The sequence below is a fragment of the Choloepus didactylus genome, chromosome 6 (assembly GCF_015220235.1).
Source record: "Choloepus didactylus isolate mChoDid1 chromosome 6, mChoDid1.pri, whole genome shotgun sequence".
In the NCBI taxonomy this organism is placed as follows: Eukaryota; Metazoa; Chordata; class Mammalia; order Pilosa; family Megalonychidae; genus Choloepus; species Choloepus didactylus.
In genome coordinates, this window is record NC_051312.1 from 88,346,540 (window position 1) to 88,366,060 (window position 19,521).

The 19,521-nt window shown below is 40.9% G+C and overlaps 1 protein-coding gene across 2 annotated transcripts in view; it reads right to left on the reverse strand.

The window, feature by feature from the left end:
- P4HA3 (prolyl 4-hydroxylase subunit alpha 3) overlaps positions 1-15,197 on the reverse strand; it is a 58,598-nt gene extending 43,401 nt beyond the window's left edge. For both annotated transcript variants that reach the window (XM_037841306.1, XM_037841304.1), the window contains exons 1-3: positions 14,995-15,197; positions 7,923-8,065; positions 6,243-6,466 (exon numbers count right to left, since the gene is read on the reverse strand). In XM_037841306.1, coding sequence (XP_037697234.1) covers positions 6,243-6,466; positions 7,923-8,065; positions 14,995-15,197 — 570 coding nt within the window. The remainder of the gene's footprint in view (positions 1-6,242; positions 6,467-7,922; positions 8,066-14,994) is intronic.
- Between the last annotated feature and the right edge of the window lie 4,324 nt (positions 15,198-19,521).

Here is a 19,521-nt window from a genome sequence, read left to right on the forward strand (position 1 = left end):
TGCTTCCATTAATTGTAATAAAAGCAATATACCAAAGCTAAATATCTATAAGAGAGGGCTATAAGAGCAGGGTATGGGATACTTGGTGTTGGTTGTTGTGGTCTGACCTTTCTATTGCATTTTAGTTTATTTTCCTTTTCCTTTTCTTTTTTTTTTAGTCATATTTTTTCCTTGTTAGTTTTTTCCCCTCTTCCTCTTTCTTTGTGGAAGAAATGGAAATGTTTTCATACAGATTGTGGTGGTGAATGCATAACTGTGTGATTTTACTGGGAACCTCTGATTGTTTACTTAGGAGGCAATGTATGGTATGTGAATAAAACCGTTTAAAAAATAAACAGAGGTATACAAGTGCTGGAGGAAATGTGAAGAGAGGAATGTACCTAATTACTGTTGGTGGGTGTTATAGTTTGCTAATGCTGCTGGAATGCAAAACACCAGAGATGGATTGGCTTTCATAAAAGGGGGTTTATTTGGTTACACAGTTACAGTCTTAAGGCCATAAAGTGTCCAAGGTAATGCATCAGCAATTCGGTACCTTCACTGGAGGATGGCCAATGGTGTCTGGAAAACCTCTGTTAGCTGGGAAGGCACATGGCTGGTGTCTGCTCCAGAGTTCTGGTTTCAAAATGGCTTCTCCCAGGACATTCCTCTCTAGGCTGCAGTTCCTCAAAAATGTCACTCTTGGTTGCTCTTGGGGTGTTTGTCCTCATTTAGCTTCTCCAGAGCAGGAGTCTACTTTCAACGGTCATCTTCAAACTATCTGTCATCTGAAGCTACTCTCTCAGCTCCAGTGCATTCTTCAAAGTGTCCCTCTTGGCTGTAGCAAGCTTGCTCCTTCTGTCTGAGCTTATATAGTGCTCCAATAATTTAATTCAGACCCACCCTGAATGGGTGGGGCAACACCTCCATGGAAATTATCCAACCAAAGGTCTTATCCACAGTTGACTGAATCACATCTCTATGGAAACACCCAAAGGATTCCAAACTCTAATCAACACTAATATGTCTGCCCACAGAAGATTGCATCAAAGATAATGGCATTTTGGGGGACATAATACATCGAACTGGCACAGTGGGGAAGTAGAATGGTGCAGCCCATCTGGAGGGCAGTGTGGTGGTTCCACAGGAAGCTAAGCAGTAAGCATGGGGTTGCCATATGGTCCTGCAACCCTGTTACCGGGTATGTACTTGAAAGAACTGAAAAGAGGGACATGCATGGACATTTGCACAGTGGGATATATGGTGGCAGTATTCATGATTAGCAGTGGAAGAAGGTGGCCTAAGGGTACACCAACTGATGAATGGAATGGAGAACTGTGGTGAATACATACAATGGAACACAGAACTGCTACAAGAATGAGTGAAGTTGTGAGGTGAATGGACATTGAGGACAGTATGTTGAGTTGAATAAATCAGAAACGAGAAGAAAAACATTATAACGCCTCACTAATATGGACTAACTATAATGTGCAAACTCTGAGAATTGAATCTGAGAGCATAGGTTATCAGAGGAAGGCTTATGGTAAAGTTTCCAAGATTGTAAGCTCTTATAGCAGTTACATCTATTCCTGAGTGGTAATGGTTATTTCTAAATTCTGAGCTATTTGTGTATAACCTGGTTGGTCCCTGGAACTTTGGGTATCTGTGTGACGTGACCCCTAAGACTCAAAACCAGAATCTGGCAGCTATAAATGTCAGCATTACCCTATACACAAATGTTAAAGAAGCTGAAAAAGAAATCAGACTTCAATGAGAGAAATGAACAAAATGGACTTGGTTAAGACTAAGGTAAATCAGCCTAAGGGTAAAGGACGATATTGACACTGTTTTTAAAACTTCAACTTCTGTGTGAAACCAAAGTAAGAGATGTTTATTTGGTGCAAACTCTGTATTTTCTGCATCATGCTATCTAATTTAACTTGTACGGTCAGTTTATTCAAATACCATAATTATATGGAACTTTCAATAGGGAGTGAGGTCTGGTTGGTTTGAGCAGGTTATTGTGAAACCCTAATACATCCCAGAGTAATTTGGGCAGAGAATAAAAATGTATTTGCAAAGCCCCCTTGAGGGACTGGGGGAAAATGCAGAAAAATTAAACTTCCCCACCTGGGGAATTACTGATATTCTCACAAGGACTGAGGACCACGAATTTAGAAGTCCAAGCCCTTGATCTTGGGGCTTGCCCTTATGAAGCTTGTTACTACAAAGGAGAGGCTAAGCCTATTTATAACTGTGCCTAAGAGTCTTCCCCAGAGAATCTCTTTGTTGCTCAGATGTGGCCTCTCTCTCTCTAGCTAAGCCAACTCAGCAGTGAACTCACTGCCTTACCCGCTACATGGGACATGACCCCCAGGGGTGTAAATCTCCCTGGCAATGTGGGACGTGACTCCCACAGATGAGCCTGGACCTGGCATTGTAGGACTGACAAAGTCTTCTTGACCAAAGGGGGAAGAGAAATGATACAAAATAAAGTTTCAGTGGCTGAAAGATTTCAAATGGAGTCCAGAGGACATTCTGGAGGTTATTCTTATGTGTTGTATAGATATCCCATTTTAGTTTTTAGTGTATTGGAATAGCTAGAAGGAAATATCTGAAACTGTTGAACTGCAACCCATTAGCCTTGATTCTTGAAGACGACTGTATAACTATACAGCTTATGCTGTGTGACCATGTGATTGTGAAAACCTTGTGGCCCACACTCCCTTTATCCAGTGTATAGACAGATGAGTAGAAAAATGGGGACAAAAAGCAAATGAATAATATGAAGGGATGGGGAGGATGGGATGTTTTGGGTGCTCTTTTTTACTTTAATTTTTATTCTTATTCTTTTTTTTTGCAGTAATGAAAATGTTCAAAAATTAATTCTGGTAATGAATGTACAACTATATAATGGTACTGTGAACAACTGATTGTACACTTTGGATGACTGTACGGTATGTGAATACATCGCAATAAAACTGAATTTAAAAAAATGAATGTTACCCACAGACAGAGAAAAATATTCACAAAACCTATGTTTGACAAAGGAAGTAGATCAAGAACATGGTATACATCAAAAAAAAAAAAAAAAAAGGATTAAAAAAAGAAAGAAAAGAATAGAAAACAAAAATACAAAATTAGGTGGTATAAATTAATCTTAATACATTAGTCACCACAATAAATGTAAATGGTCTAAACTAGCTTATTAAACACAAATTCTAAAATTGGATTTTTAAAAATCCAGTTATATGCTGTTTATAAAAAGACACACCTAAAACATAAGGGTGCAAAGGTTGAAAGTACAAGGATGGCAGATATATGCTAAACAAATCTCAACCAAAAAAAGTAGTGTAGATATATTAACATCAGACAAAATAAACTTTAAGGCAAAAAGCACCATTTTGGAATAAAAAGAGCCACTATATAATAATAAAAGGAACAATTTATTAGAAATCTATAATAATTCCAAACTTGTCTGAACTTAATAATATGATCTTACATGTATAAAGCAAAATTGGACAAGATTAAAAGAAGAAATTGATTAAAGATACAATCACAGTTGGACATTTCAACATCTTAATATTTGAAAGATCAAGCAGGCATAAGATTCAAAAGGATATAGAAGGTGTGAATCAGCCAATTAATATACTTACTTTAATAGACATATATAGAATCCCAATTGGAACAATAATAGATTCACATCCAAAATAAGTCTCAAAATAAACTGCAAAGCAAATCTCAACAAATGCCAAAGAACCAAATTCTTCTCATAGTCTATTTCTTCACAATAAAGCAACATACATAAAACATCCAATAGATTTGAAAATTTTAAAACATACTTCTACATGACTCATGGATCAAATAAGAAATTTTACTTCTACCAGCAATTTTATAGTTAGCTATCTTCCCTGGAAAAACTTGCCCACATGTGCATAGGAGATATGTACAAGGATATTCACTGAAACACTGTTAATAAGATCAAAAAGAGTAATACAGTAGGGTAGTAAGAGTAAAATATAATTAAACTGCAGTATATTCATTCCATGGATTATAGAACAGTGATAAAAATGAATGAATCCTAATATGTCTTTATGGATAAATCTCCAAAACATATTGCTAAATGAAACAGAATAAGTTGCAAAAGAGAATAAGCAACATGATTTCATTTAAGCAAATTTTTTTTAAAACCTACGAAGCAAGTTTATAGAAACATACATATATAGTGAAAAGCACAAACTATGCATGGGAATAATACACACTAACTTCAGAATAATGGTTACCTGGGCAAAGTGTGCTGGTTTGAATGTGTTATGTACCCCATAAAAGACTATGTTCTTTTAATCCACTCTAGTGGGGGCAGACCCATTGTGGGTGGGATCTTTTGACTAGGTTGTTTCCATGGAGAACTGACTCACCCAATTATGGGTGGGACCTTTTGATTAGATTATCTCCATGGAGATGTGACCCTGCCCATTCAAGGTGGGTCTTAATTATTTACTGGAGTCCTTAAGAGAGCTCAGAGAGAAAGAGAGAGCTCAGAACCGACACAGATCCAGATGCTTAGAGAGAAAATGTCCAGAGACATTTTGGAGTCAGCCCTTGAAACCAGAACCAGGAGAGAAGCTAAGAGATGAAGCCCAGAGTTTGCCCTGGAGAAGCTAAGAGAGGACACCCAGATGTTTAGAGAGAAATGTCCTGGGAGAACAAGCAAGGATGCACAGGAGCTGAGAGAGAGCCATTGAACAACAGACGTCACCATGTGCCTTCCCATGTGACAGGGGAACCCTGGATGTCATTGGCCTTTCCTCACCTAAGGTATCTACTTCTTGATGCCTTAATGAGGACAAATTCCTGGCCTTAGGACTGTAAATTTGCAACCTAATAAATCCCCATTGTTAAAAGCCAGTCCCTTTATGGTATATCGCCTTTTGGCAGCTTTAGCAAACTGGAACACAAAGGTAGAGAAGAAGGGGTGGGAGTGGTGAGAAGAAATAGAAAAGGGGCTTTAACTATAAGTAACATCCCTTACAAAATCTGACACAAATATAGCAAAATTTGAACATATCTTTAATCTCAATTGTAGATTTAATTGCTTATTATGTCATTTTACGTTTTTCTAATGTTTCAAATGTTTCATATTTAAAAATAAATAAACAAATACAGAAATAAAGACTGCCTGTGAGGCTTTCAAGAAGTTATTCACTGTATTTTCAACATACGGTTTTGATTTCAGAAAGGCTTCATTAATGAAGCATATGTTGGTCTCATACATGGAGCTATTTTAACTGGTTTAAATTTAAATTAGCCTTGAACTTGATGATTGAGCTCCGATTCCAAGCAGGAGCCTGGAAAAGGGAAAATGGTACATAGAGAGTCTTAGGGCAACCCACTACTCTGCATGCTTTGGAGGACTGACACCAAAACTTGGAATCATCAGGCTCAATCTTAGATCTGCTAATGAAAATGGTAGGGAACAGAAAAAAAGTCATTTTCCTGCAACATACATCTTTAAAATTAAAAAAAGATTTACTCCATTACTGCTTAAAGCAAAGGCTGGCAAAGAATATATCACAAAATGACCTCAAGTGTTGTCATAATTTATGATAAAAAATTAGTTATATACGTTATATGGGATGTTCTTAAAGGGTATTTCTTCAAGTAATGTAAAAGTGAATGGCCTTGGGTTTTTTGTTTTGTTTTGTTTTTTGTTTTTAAGTATTTCTTAATGCTTAGGAAATGTTGCAAGGGATTCCAGAAAGTCTCAGGAGGTTTTCTGAGAGTTTCTCACCTTACCTTTATATCACCACCTCTTATCCCTTTCCCTACCCTTTAAATTAAATCTCCTTCCTCTTTTCATTTGCCAGCTCATTTACTGGCAGGGTGCTACAGTTAGGGAGACCAAATGAGCATTTGCTCAGGATGGTCCCCATTTATGTCTGTTGTCTTGGCATAATTAACAATACTCCTTTCATTCTCATGAGTGTCCTAAATATATGATCACTGAGCTATGATGGGAAGAGCATGGGATCTGGCATTAAAAGACATGGGTTTGAAACCTAGTTCTGCTACTTTAAATAGCGTAACCTTAGGCAAATTATTTGCCCTCTCTGAACCTCAGTTTCTTCATCTGAAATGGGAATAATTCTAAATTTGCAAGGTTGCTGTAAAAATTAGATACAGGTAAAAGCAATCAGGACATAGTTATTTAATCCACAAGAAACTACAGCCAAACAATTCGCCTTCTCTCTGAACGTGGTTACCTTGCCAACTTGGAAGCAGTCATCCGCTGTGAGGGAGAAAAGCCGCCTGGGACTGTACACATCAGTGACGGCAGAGCCAGTGACTCTCTGGAAGACGCCCCTGGCAAGCCCTTTCACGTTGAGCATGTACACATCCTGCAGCCGCATCAGCGCCCTCGCCGCTCCCTCGAGGTCCTCGAAGGCTGGAAGGTCTTGCTCCACCTTCTCATAACCATCCTTCAGAGCTGTAAAGGTCATGAAAACATCAGTCACCATCCAGAAAACAGGCAGTGAGCATTCAGCATATATGCAAAGCACGATCACCTGTTCAGATATTTCCTGAGCAAAGATAATGGCTTCGTTTGTTTTTGTTTTTAATTGTAGTCACATATATATATGCCATAAAATTTGCTATTTTTATTATTTTTAAGTGTACAATTCAGTGGCATTAATTACTTTTACAATGTTCTGCTACCATCACCACCTTCCATTAGTAAATTTTTTCATTACCCAAAACAGAAATTCTTTACCCATTAAGCAATAACTCCTCATTTCCCCTCTCTCCAACCCCTGGTTACCTCTAATCTACTTTCTGTCTCTGTGAATTTGCTTTTTCTCTATATTTCATATAAATGGAATCATACATTTGTCCCTTTTGTCTGCCTTATTTCATTCAACATGATGTCCTCAAGGTTCATCCATGTTGTAGCATGTATCAGTACTTCATTCATTTCTACGGCTGAATAATATTCCATTGTATGTCTAGACTACATTTTGTCTATCCAGTCATCTGGGGTTATTGCCACCTTTTGGCTTCTGTGAATAATGCTGCTATGGATAAAAGCATAAAAAGTATCTATTTGAGTCCCTGCTTTTAATTCTTTTGGGTATATACCTAACAGAGGAATTGCTGGGTCATATGGTAATTCTGTTTCACTTTTTGAGGAACCGCCAAACCATTTTCCACAGGGGTTGTACCATTTTACATTCCCACCAACAATGTATAAGGGCTCCAATTTCTCCACATTCTCACCAACACTTGTTATTTTCCATTTTTTAAATAATAGCCATCCTACTGAGTGAGGTGGTATCTCATTGTGGTTTTGACAAAGATAATGTTTTATTCATCTTTATGTTCCCAATGGCAAGCATAGTTCTTGGCACTGTGTGGATGCTTAAATCCACTTTTCTGAATGAGGAACAAATGCTATGTTGCGAAAATTAAGGCATTCACTTTCACCGTATTGTCCCATCCTATCTGTCTCCAGGAATCTTGCCTTTTTGGAGGGACAATGCCGCCTCTTTCTGAAAGCCAACAAACTCCTTAAAGAACAAAGTAGCGTAAATGATCTTGCTACATACAGCTCACACTGTAGCAACAACTTCATGAAACAGAAATTATTAGAAGGCCATGTCTTTCAACATATAAAAACAAGGGATGATATATCCTGTCTTTCTTTACAGGATTGTAGTGAAGATCAAATAAGAGAATGCATATGAAAGTCCTTTCAAATCTATCATCATATAAACATATTAACAAGGGAACCTAGTTCTCCGTATTAGCGGAAGCTAAGAAGATCACTAACACCTATGCATGTCACTACCCTTCCTCATATCCCATCAAAATCTCTCTCCTTGGCACTGAGTCAAGAGATAGACCCTGCTCTCTTCCCCTCACCCCCCAGCCCTCCTTCTCCTCACCCCGGATGTTTTCACTGGCCTCCAGACTATGCACCACATTCCTCCAGTCAGACTGCAGGCGTTTGATGAGAGTAAATGCAAGCAGAGGATTAGCCACAGGGGTTGCTGAATCCTCATGCAGAGAAAGCACCTTGTCATAGAACCTGAAAGAGAGGAGAAGAATGTTCTCACCTACTGTACAACCACTATACTGAGGGAAGGTTGGCATGGTGCATATATACATAAAGAATAGCTAAAATGGAAATGCAGAACCCCTGCAGAATCACATAACACTCAAATCAATAGGCCATGAGTAGGCAAAGAATGTGGAAACCACAAATACAACAAAGGTAAGTCCACTCATTTGTTTATTCAATAAGTCAATTTATACCAGCCAATTACTGTGCATCAGGCACCATTCTAGATGCCGCAGATACAAAGGGAAGACAGGGTCCAGGTCTCAAAGAGTTCACAGACAAGAAAATAAAATTTTTCTCTCATTACTCTATACCCAATACTTAGGATCTGGTAGAGGTTCAAAAATGTTATTGGATTCATTACCTTTAGGGCTATGGCAACTTCTAGGCAGGGCACCTAACCCATGTGGGAGTAAGAAGGTGTAAGGGAAGATTTCCAAGAGGAGAGAGCACTTGATATGGGTCTCAAAGGATTAGTTTTTAAAAAAATTTTTAATTGAACTTTATTGAGATACGTTCACCAACTATACAATCATCCACAGTGTACAATCAGTTGTTCACAGCACCATTATATAGTTGTGCATTCATCACCAGAATCAATTTTTGAACATTTTCATTACCACAAATAAAAAGAATACAAATAAAAATTAAATCAAAAAAAATAATACCCCAAACATCCCAACCCCTCATCCCTCCCTATTATTCATTTACTTTTTGTCCTCATTTTTATATACTCATCAGTTCATATACTGGATAAAGGGAGTAGGAGGGATTAGTTAAAATTTTAATAGCCACCTTATCATGTGTTAGGTACCCTGCTAATTGCTTTAAATATATTGCCTTATTTAATCCCCCCAACACCCTCTGAGTAGATTTTATCATGCCCTTTTTATAGGAGAAGAAACTTTCATAGGAGAAGAAACTGAAAAAAGGCCACACTGTTAGTAAATAAATGGTAAAGCCAGGATTTGAACCCAAGTCTACCTGACTCTGAAGCCCGAGTTTTTAGCTGATTTTGCCATGTTGTTTCCAAGGGAGCTAGAACAAAGAAGAAAGGAAAAGTGTTTTGTGCCAACAAGGACCAGTGTGTACAAAGGCCCAGAGGCTTGATAGATGTTTGTTCATTCAGTAAGTCAGTCTATACTGGTCACTTGCTAGATGCCAGAGTCCATGCTAAATGAAGGCAAGATGGGGTCAATGCGCAAAGATTTCACAGGCAAGAAAATAACTTTTTCTCATAACTCTATACCTAAGCTCAAAACTATTTCTACAAAAGAATGAATGAAAGACACTCTTCTAGGAGCCAGGAACAGAAATTTGAATAAGGCAATAACCTATGTCTCAGTACTCCCAGTCTACTGGGTAAGATAGATCCAAATAATTGCACTACAGATGCAACCTCAGATTTAAGAATAAGACTGGGGGGGGGGGGGGAGTACAGAAAGTGGGTGATTAACTTAGCCAGAGTAGGTCAGGGAAGGTTTTACAGAGGACATAACAAACCAAGACTTGAAGGGTAAATGCAAATAATGAGCAAGGGAGGAGGAGGCCTCTCTCTTCTAGGCAGAGACGGTTCTACATATGCAAAGCACAGAGAGAAACATCAGGGCACCATGAGCAGTTCAGTATTGCTGGAGCACAGGGTAGGTGGAAGAAAGACAGGAAGAAATGAACAGCGCCTCAAAGGCCTGGCTGAGACAATTAGGAGTCATCAAAAGATTTTAAATGAGAGGGGGACCAGTGCTATGACTTATGTATATAAATCGGTGAGAAGATGGGGAGGAGTGTTCAGAGGTGGAAGTGACTGGAGGGAGAGAACCCAGTTCAGAGGCCGTTTCAAAACTTAGGCAAGAGATGATGAAGGTCTATACCAAGGCAGTGAGGACAGAGAATGGAATCGATTCAAGGGAGGTATTCAGGAAGCAGATGATGCAGAAACTGGTGATGACAGTACAGGAGGAATGAAGAAGTGGGGCCGACCAGCCTGCTGCCAACTCTTCTGGCTTGGCCAGTCACACGGCAACATTTGCAGAAACAGGCCAGACATGTGGGGCCTGAAGTAACCATAGTATACTTTCCTAGTGTACTATGGTTATTCCATTTCTAAGATATTAAAGAGATTTATATTATTGAAATTTATTATCTATAATATAGCAGACTTGAGTTCTAGTCCTGCCCTCTAAGAGCTTTCTCCCCTTGTTTTAAAATTATTAATTTCAAAAACAATGACAACGGAAGTAAAAAAACAAAAGAGTGCATGCAAAGTGAAAAGGATATGGACTTTTATGATTCTGTTTAAGTGTGCAGGAACACGTGAGAATTCAGGCATCCTCAGGAAAGAGTGGGAGCTTTCCACGAGAGCAAAGGGAATGGCAGTGAAGACTAGTGGGAGTGGGCAGGTGGGGGGAGCTCAACCCTTTGAAGCAGGGTCTGATTTATGGATTTCTCAAGGGTGGGGCCTGAAATAGAAGATGACTGCTGGGAATCCAAGTATAAACTAAGAAACAAGAATCTGGGTGCCCCACGGAGGAAAACGGGAAGCCGGGCAAGTCCCAGGTTGTCCCTGATCTCAAAGACAGGGCAATTTGAGAGTAGCAACTCTAGGGTTTTGAAACTAAACCAGACTCCAGGGTGTGGGGTTCTTTTTTGTGATTTTCTTTTTTTTTCCACTGCCTATTATTTCCTGCTTCGGCTCCATATGGAACCAGTTAGTGAAAGATATTCCACTGCTAGATGAAAAAACTTATGAGCAGAGACTTGGGCGTGAGTCCAGCCTGAAGAGTAAGTGTCCAGGAACAACTGAGGCTGACGGGGCAGGGATTTTATAAGACAGTTGGATAGGGAGGAGTGAGAGGAGACCTGAGGTTTATCCTGGCCCAGCCTCCAACCACCTCTAAGTCTCCTCTTCTGTAATATGAAAGGATTGGTATAGACTAGAAGATCTCTGTGGATCTTTCCAGCATGACCATTCTATTATTTCTTCCTATCACCTTTTCCACAAATGAATAAATAAATTTGGTGTCCAAGGACTAATGTTTAACAGGAATCAGAGGGAAGTGAGGCACAAAGGAAGAGAGGCAAGGCAGAGCGGCTATTTGCCCTAAGTCATCCACCAGCTCAAAGGCGCACTTCTTTATCTTCTCATCCTCTTTACTTCCCGCCAATTTGCATGACAAGTTCTATTCGTTTAGGTCAGGGGTTTGACCATTACTGCTGCTCACCAATTCAATCCAGGGCTCAGGTTTGCCATTTTTCTGTCGCACAAGGAGGAAAAAAGCCTGTCAACTGATATATGAGGCTGGTTTGGAATCCTAATGTTGGAGCTATGCCTGGCCTAAAAGCAAATAGTTGGTTTCCAGAGATGGAGTTTCAAGATGCTGAATTCAAACCTCAGGGTTTTCTAAATGGCATGTGCTTTAACAAATGCTGCTGAGAGTGGAAAATCAGATCCTTTCCTTTAAGAATCTACATATAAAATTTGCAACTCAATCCCTGCATTAAATATAGCCTGGGAAGGTTATCCAATAGCATTACATTGTATTTTCCAATTCAGTATATCTCTCCCTTGGAATTCAAAAATGGCTTTGTCTCAGTTCTTCTGAAACATTCTGAATGCTTAATTCTTAGCAGAGAAATAATTCTGCTGTTATGACTCTTTTACTCTTGGTGGTTTTTCAAACTGCAAAAACAAAAAATTAGGGGTTCACTTTAACTTTACTTTCTATAAATAGTATAATTTTCATTCATTAACATGGAGTAGGGAGTAGTTTTAAAATCAAGAAATATTTCATTTCTCAATCTAGAAATTCAAAGAAGCATATCAACTGAGGCTATTAGAAATAACATCTCAAGTTACATAAGATCACCAGACTGGGAGTATAGAAAAATGAGCAAGAACTTGTTTTAAAAGGCAAACATTTCACTAGGTTTTAAAGCACTGACTGAAGAACAGAATGACAGCATCCCCAAAATATTAATCTAAACTTTACAAAAATAAAAGTGTAGGACTCACTAAAGAACGTGAATTCTTCTGATTCTTTTTTACTATCTGGACTCTCATAATCCCAGATAATACTTAAAGCCAAAAGTGGGGACTAGTTTCACCAGCCATACTTAAAATAAACCACAATCATAAAGAACTAACATTTCTTGAGTAATTATTCTATTATATTCCAACACAATGATAAATCCCTTACATGGCTATGTAGTCCTCCTAACAACCCCATGGGGCTAGGAACTATTATTTTCATTATTTTACAGATTTGAAACCAAAGCTTAAAGAGTTAAAGAAACTTATCCTAAATCAGAGCCAGGGATTTAAATGGAGGACTGTTTAATTCCTGAATCCAGACTCTTAATCCGCTGTGGCCTCTCATAAAACCTCAGGTAGTTATGGACTTCATCTGTCATCCTGGTATATCACATAAAGCAAGCAGCAGGGACAGCATAGCATGACGGAAAGAGAGTTGGATTAACAATCAAAAGAACTGTGTTATATTTTGTTTGGGATGAAAATATTCTGGAAATAGATGGTGGTGATGGCTGCACAGCACTGTGAATGTATTTAATGCTGCTGAACTGTACACTTAAAAAGGACTGAAATGGTAAATTTTGTTATGTATATTCTATCATAATTAAAGACAAAAAAGCACAAAAAAATTGTGTTCTACTCCTAGATTTGCTACCTTGTAGGTTTATAATCTCGGAGAAACTAATTTATCTCTCTAAAGTTTAGTTTTCTCACATTTTAATTATGTTAAAAGAGAGCAATACATGTTAATCATGTTAAAAGAGAGAAATATAAACCCAAGTCAAAGGATTCTGTGTGACAAGCTGTGACAGTGACAAAACTAGAATGCAGAAGGGGCACCCTGACCAGCTGCTTTGGTCAATGTTGCAAGAGCTCTCTTCTGAGCCTTTTCGCAGAAAGACCCGGCCCAGGATCCTGACACCAATCTCCATCTGAGCCATCCAGGGAAAGGGATTCGGGGTATGAAAACAAGCACATGGGCAGCAGGGAGCATGTTGGGTTCTGAAATAAAAAAAAAAAAAAAAAAAAAAAAATCCATTTCCATCAATTAACTTGGTCTCTGATCATTCTGGACTAAAAACAAAATTAAAACACTTTTCTCTGTAAAAATGGATTCACAGAATGCTAGGCAACTATGCTATTCCGAGAAGACAATGAGAATTATCTAAATTATTATCCGTTTATTGTTAAACAAAATTAATACACACTCACATACATTCTATATATATATAAACCTAGTCATCTCAAACTAACAGTAAATTTAAACATGCAAATAACTGCTTATATGCAAGCTACATACATGAAGTCACACCATCATTCAGTCACCGTTGAGTAACAAACAAGATCTTTCACACACGCCCCCACAAACTTGGATTCTTCTACATGAGCTCTCTTACACAGTCACAGTGTAACCTGTCGCCTTCTTCCATGTCGCCCCAGAATCGGTATTATTATCACATACAATCTCACTCACTTTCAGTTTTATAAGCAGTGCGTTGTCAAACATCCTTCTGTTGTCTCAGCTGTGGTTGTTTCCAGTGGGAGGTCACATGATATAAATACAATATGAATTATATTTTTAAAGTGGTGTCGTCACACCACTGCTTCTCACAGTGTTATGGGCATTCTCTATGTCCCAAGCAGAGAAGGCACAACATATACTAACACACATGATATCATATACAATCATTCATCTTTCATAGTTTGACACAGAGTCAATACATGATTACAGTGTCCCAGTGTCCCAAGACTTATTTATATTATATCCCACAGTGTGTAGCTCTAGAGTCTCTTGATTGCATAGCAAAGCAATATTGGCTGAGCATCTGCTCACATGTGCTACACTCAGTATCCTCCAGCATGACATATAGTTTTTCAAATACTTCATCACACATATAACAACTCATTTATTATTTAACCAGTATTTAGGGAGCTTTTACCATGAGTTAAGAGAAGGAAGAGCTGAGAGCAAAGGAGATGGACCTCCCTGATTAACAATTATGACAGTACAGACTCCAAGTTCCTTGAGGGCAGGGTTGGATCTTGTCCACCATTTTATCCCCAGTGTCTAGAACTAGTGTGGCCCCTAGGAGACACTCAGACATATGTGTTGAATGACTTAGTCAACATGAAGTAGTATTCATATAGTGATATATAATGACCTGGACAATTACTCAGCATCTCTCACATGCACAGCATGATATCCACAGTGTCATGTCCATCCAGTCCCAGGGACGTGTGCATTTCACACAGGGTCACAGAACCACACCTGACTCCTCATACCAAACACAGGTTTGCTGGGTCACGTGGTGTTTCTCATAGGCTCACTCAGTGTCCCTCACAAGGTCAACACACATGAGGCCCTAGCATCACTGCATTCCTACCATCTCACTCTCGCAGTGTCTGTCACTGCATCATCTGTTCAGGACGACACAGTCTGGGGTCCCACATGGCTTGACACAGCACCTTGTGAGGTCATGTGTGGCCTCAGTCACCCCACCACACTTTTCCAGTGTATCAACTTCACTGTGTGACACTGGATCTGGGGTGTTACTGTATGTGTGTGACAGAGTCTGGGGTCTGACACTGTGACTCAGTGCCTCTCGGGTCATATTCCATCTCAGTTTCGCCACTACTCCATGCCACAGTGTCTTGAGGGTCCCACACAGTATGACAATGGCTCTGGGGTCACACAACCTCAAAGTCTCTCCCCACCCATACAGTGTCAGTCTCAGAGCATGACACTGGGTCTGGGGTCCCACACAGGGTGACAATGAGTCTGGGATCACACGGTGACTCAGACTCGCCCTATGAGTCAGTCTCCCGCACTCAGGCCCTCTGTCGCCCCCTTCCCCCATGCGCTCACCTGGTTAGGTCCCGCAGCCGCGCCTCTTCTCCGAGCAGGTAGCGCCGCAGCAGCCCCAGCAGCTGGCGCTCGGGGCCCAGGGCGCGCGCCACGCTGGTCAGCGCCGAGAACGTGTCCCCCCGCTCCGCAGCTACCGCCGGGCTCCCGGACCCGACCGCCAGCAGCGACGCCAGCAGCAGCGCCAGCCGCGCCGCGGGGCCCATCGCCGCTGCTCGTGAGTCCCCACAGACAGTCCAGCCGGTCTCGGCCAGGAGCCCGCCCCTCCCACCTCTCCCCTCGGTCTCGCCCCGCCCCGCCCCTCGGTTTCGCCCCGCCCCTCGGTTTCGCCCCGCCCCGCCCCTCGGCCTCGCCCCGCCCCTCGGCCTCGCCCGGCCGCCGCAGCCTGCCGGCTCGCCCCGCCTCGCTGCCTCCACCCCACCCTACCTCACCCCCATTCCTTTCTAGCTCTGAGGCTTCCTCTAGCTGCCATCTCCCACCCTCCTGCTCTTTAGCGCGTCGGACTGCTCCACTAATTTACAGCCCGGGGAAGATGCTTCACCTGTGTCCATTTCACACATGGGGAGATTGAGGCAGAGGGTGGAGTGGGCCATTCCAACAATATTCACCCACTGGACCAGGGAGTGGAAACAGAAACACCACTAGATTCTGTGGGGACCAGGAGAATAATAGAGGCATGTATAAAGAGCTGTGGGAGAGCAGAGGGGAGGAAAATACTTCACAGAGGTTGTAGCATGAGTGATCTAGAAGGATGTTTGAAGAGGAAAGTGAAGGGCATTAGGGTCAGTGATTGACAAACCAAGGACCCATAAAACCTAAAACTCTGGGGTCTTTGGTCACTATGCCATATGGTTACTTAAGCAAGCAAACAAAATTATTTATTATTATTATTTCCTACCAGGCTACTTATTCCTTTCCCAAAAGTGTTCATTCATTTATCCAACAAATATTTGCTGGCATCTAAGTTACTGTGCTGAGGACCCAGAGAAATCTCAAATCCAGCCCTGGTCCTTAAGGCACTCACAAGATGAGACAGATATGTAAACAAATAACCACGATAATATGCGATTAGGGTAACTGAAGGCTGTGCATGTGCAATGGCGACACTGAGGAGGGAGCCCATCTCCTTGAATAGATGGTGGAGAGGGCTTCACAGAAGAGGTGATATATGGTCCTAAAGGATGAAAAAGAATTGTCTGCAAAAATAACAGGCAAGGGAGGGATGGGCTTTCCTGGCAGAATGTACCTATGTGACCAGGGTTTGGAGGTGGGAAATAGTTTGTGTTCTGGAAATGAAGAAACATTCCTTGTGGTTGGGACTGACAGATTATGAAGGAGCTTTGCACAACACACTAAAAATTTGGACTTTATCTGGTCCTCTGTGAAAATCCAATGTAAAATTTTAAGGAGGTGGGTAGATTGAATTATGCACCCCAACAAAGACATGCTCTTAATCTTAATTTTCATTCCTGTGGGTGTGAACTGTGAACTCATTTATAAATAGGACCCTTTTAAAAGGTATTATCAGTTATGGTGTGGACTCATTTGTGAATAACATCTTCTAAGATCCTGTCTGGGGATAACCAAATTGAATGAGGGCAGGCCTTAATACATATGACTGGAAGCCATATTAAGAGAGGAAATTTGGACACATTCAGGGGAGCCAAAAGCTTGAAGTCACCAGAAACTGGAAGAACAGTCACAAGAAGGGGCAGATTGCCACATGACGGGAGGCAGAGATGCAAACCAAGGAACCTGAGGATGGTGGCAAGCCAGCCCCAGAATGCTACAGACTTGGGGAGAAAGCATAGCCTTACCGATGCCTTGGTTTTGGACTTCTAGACTTCCAAACCATGAGCCAATCAATTCTTATTGTTTAAGCCAACTCACTGCATGGTATTTGTCATAGCAGCTTGGCAAACTAAGACAGGAGGCAAAAATAATAGCGCCAGCAACAGTAAAAATGATTGCTAATACTTACTGAGTTTTCCTGTGTGCCAGGCACTGATTCAAACATTTTACATGTATAAGCTCATTTAATTCTCATGCCAACCCTATGGGATAGGTAATATGAATAGTCCCATTTTACAAATGAGAAAATGCACAGAAAGGATAAATAACTTACCCAATGTTAATCACTTGTGGACTACAGTCAGAGGTGTGTTGGTAAACCAGCTCTCTGACCTGGTGCTGGGGGTAAGGGGGACACTAATTAATGGCATTTGCCAGTGCTGTGGTTATAAATACTCCCACAACGGCCAATTTTAAGGTACCTAGATGACATCACTGAATGCAGTTGGTGAGAGATGCTAATCAGCTCTCATGAGCTGGTGTGAGCCAACTCCAGCACATCACTGCTTGTGGTTGACCTGGAGATGTGCGACCCAGAGCCCTCTTCAGGAAGGACTTGCTGACCAGCTGCAGGGAATGCACTCAAAAAAGTCACCAGCTATCAGCTCCTTCAGGGTCTGTCCTGCAGCAGAGAGCAGCCTCACCCAAGACCATGCCCTTCTGTGGACAGCCTGCACCCAGCGACTGAGCAAGGTGTGGGAATAAAGGTCCAGCCATTTAGGCCCAACATGAGACAACTCTGACAGGCTCTTGCCATGCTGATCAAGGCTTCATCAGGCCTCTCTGACTTTTCCTATATCGTTTCTCTTCCTTTCACAGATGTCGATCTCCAATAAGCATCTTGCACTCCAAACTCTAGCTCAGAATCTGCTTCTGGAGAACCCAATCTGTAACATCATACCATCAACAAACGTAGTTAGTAAGTGATAGAGCAGGGAGCTGTACCAGGAAGTATGGGTCTAGAGTACATGTTTCTTATCACTACCTGAGGCAGATTTACCAAGAAGCTTTTAAAGCTTAAGTTTTAAGTCCCTAACATGCACAGGTCCTTTCCACAGCCCTCAGGATGGAGTGGGAGTGAGGGAAGCCTAGTAGTATGTTCACATGGTTAACTTGCAAAACTTGCAAAATGGTTCACATTGTAAAACTTACAAAAATCAAGCTATTTTAACAGTTAGCTAGAGTGTAGATTGTCTCTGTCAACTCTGACTTCCTCTCCATCACACTTTCCCTTATAACACTTCCCTTATGGTTGGAGTATTGGAATGATCTTGGGTCTGTGCTTGCAACTGAGTAGTCATCTCAGCCTGCTTCCTGCCCATAGAAGGTTAAGGTGTGGTCAGCAGAATAATGGCCCCTCAAAGATAGCAAAAAAAGCTTCTAAGTATATATTAATATAGTATGGTACCACAGCACTCTGGCTCTCAGCCCAAGTTAGAAAAGGGTCTTGGAAAGAAAGGGGGTGGCTTTTGCCTAATGGATTTAGGACCAAAAGGCAGAGCAGCTTGCACAGCAGCCTGGACCTGTTACAGACCTCCTCTTCTTCCAGTCACCTCTCAAAACCAGCAGCTTTTCTGGTCACTCCATAAATGGGCCAGAGTAGCAATCCAAACGAGGAACGTGTTGTCTCCAAAATCCAGAGGCCAACTAACATTATGCCTCTTTTTTTGGTTGTAAGAGGGGCCAGATGCAATAGCTTCAAGTCTTCAATAATTTTAAGACTTGAATCATTTCTTTTACTGATGTCTCTAGTCTTTCTCATATTAACTGAGAATTTTCTGTTTCTTTGTATGTTGAACATTTTTGGATTAAATACTAGATGTTGAATATTATGAGTTTAGATCTTTTTTAAATCTTATGGAGAATATTCAAATTTTTGTTTTTGTATGTAGTCAACCAATTTGGATTCGGGTCATAAGCCTCGACCTCCCTTCTGTGACTGTGCTTCCAATGTCAGTTCAGTTTTCAAAGTTTCGCTATTCAGATTTGTCCCAGTTGTGTGCCACCCAGTGGCCAGCCTTGGATCTGCACAGTGGACTATGCTATTGTTCAGCACACAGAGTCTATCGTATGCTGTTTCGCATCAGATTTATGCATGCACTGCTCAGGGGGGAGCCCAGGAATTCATAAAGAACTTTATGGGGTTGCTCTCCTGAGCTTATCCATCTCCATGATCTCTCTGGTACTATTCAGTCTTCTGAGGCTCCCATTTTTGGTTCTCTAACCAGAAAGCTGGGGTTGTAGTTAATTCACTCTGCTGTGCACTTATGATATGCATGCTTCTGGCAATAGCTGCAGGAGGACAACATGAGAAAAAAAAGCAACTGAGGTTTGTCTCCCCTGTTGGGATTGTTGAATGCAAAAATTATAGCATTATTTGATGTGATTTCAATGTTTGTAAATGTAATACATAGATAACTCAACATTGTAGGCAGCTACAGGACCTCACTGCCACCATTTTTGCTGATGGATTACCTAGAACTAGAAGGGTAGGAGAACAGAGAAAAACAAAACACAGGAAAATGGGAGATTTCCCTCACTGTGAGTGTGAGGAGTCCTCTTTCCCTCTCCTTGAGCCAGAACTAGAGGGCTTCCCCTGCAGATCTCTCAATCTGTGCCCTGGTGCCCAATTCTGACATTCAGGACTTTTTTTTTTTTTTTTTTTTAATTAAATTCAGT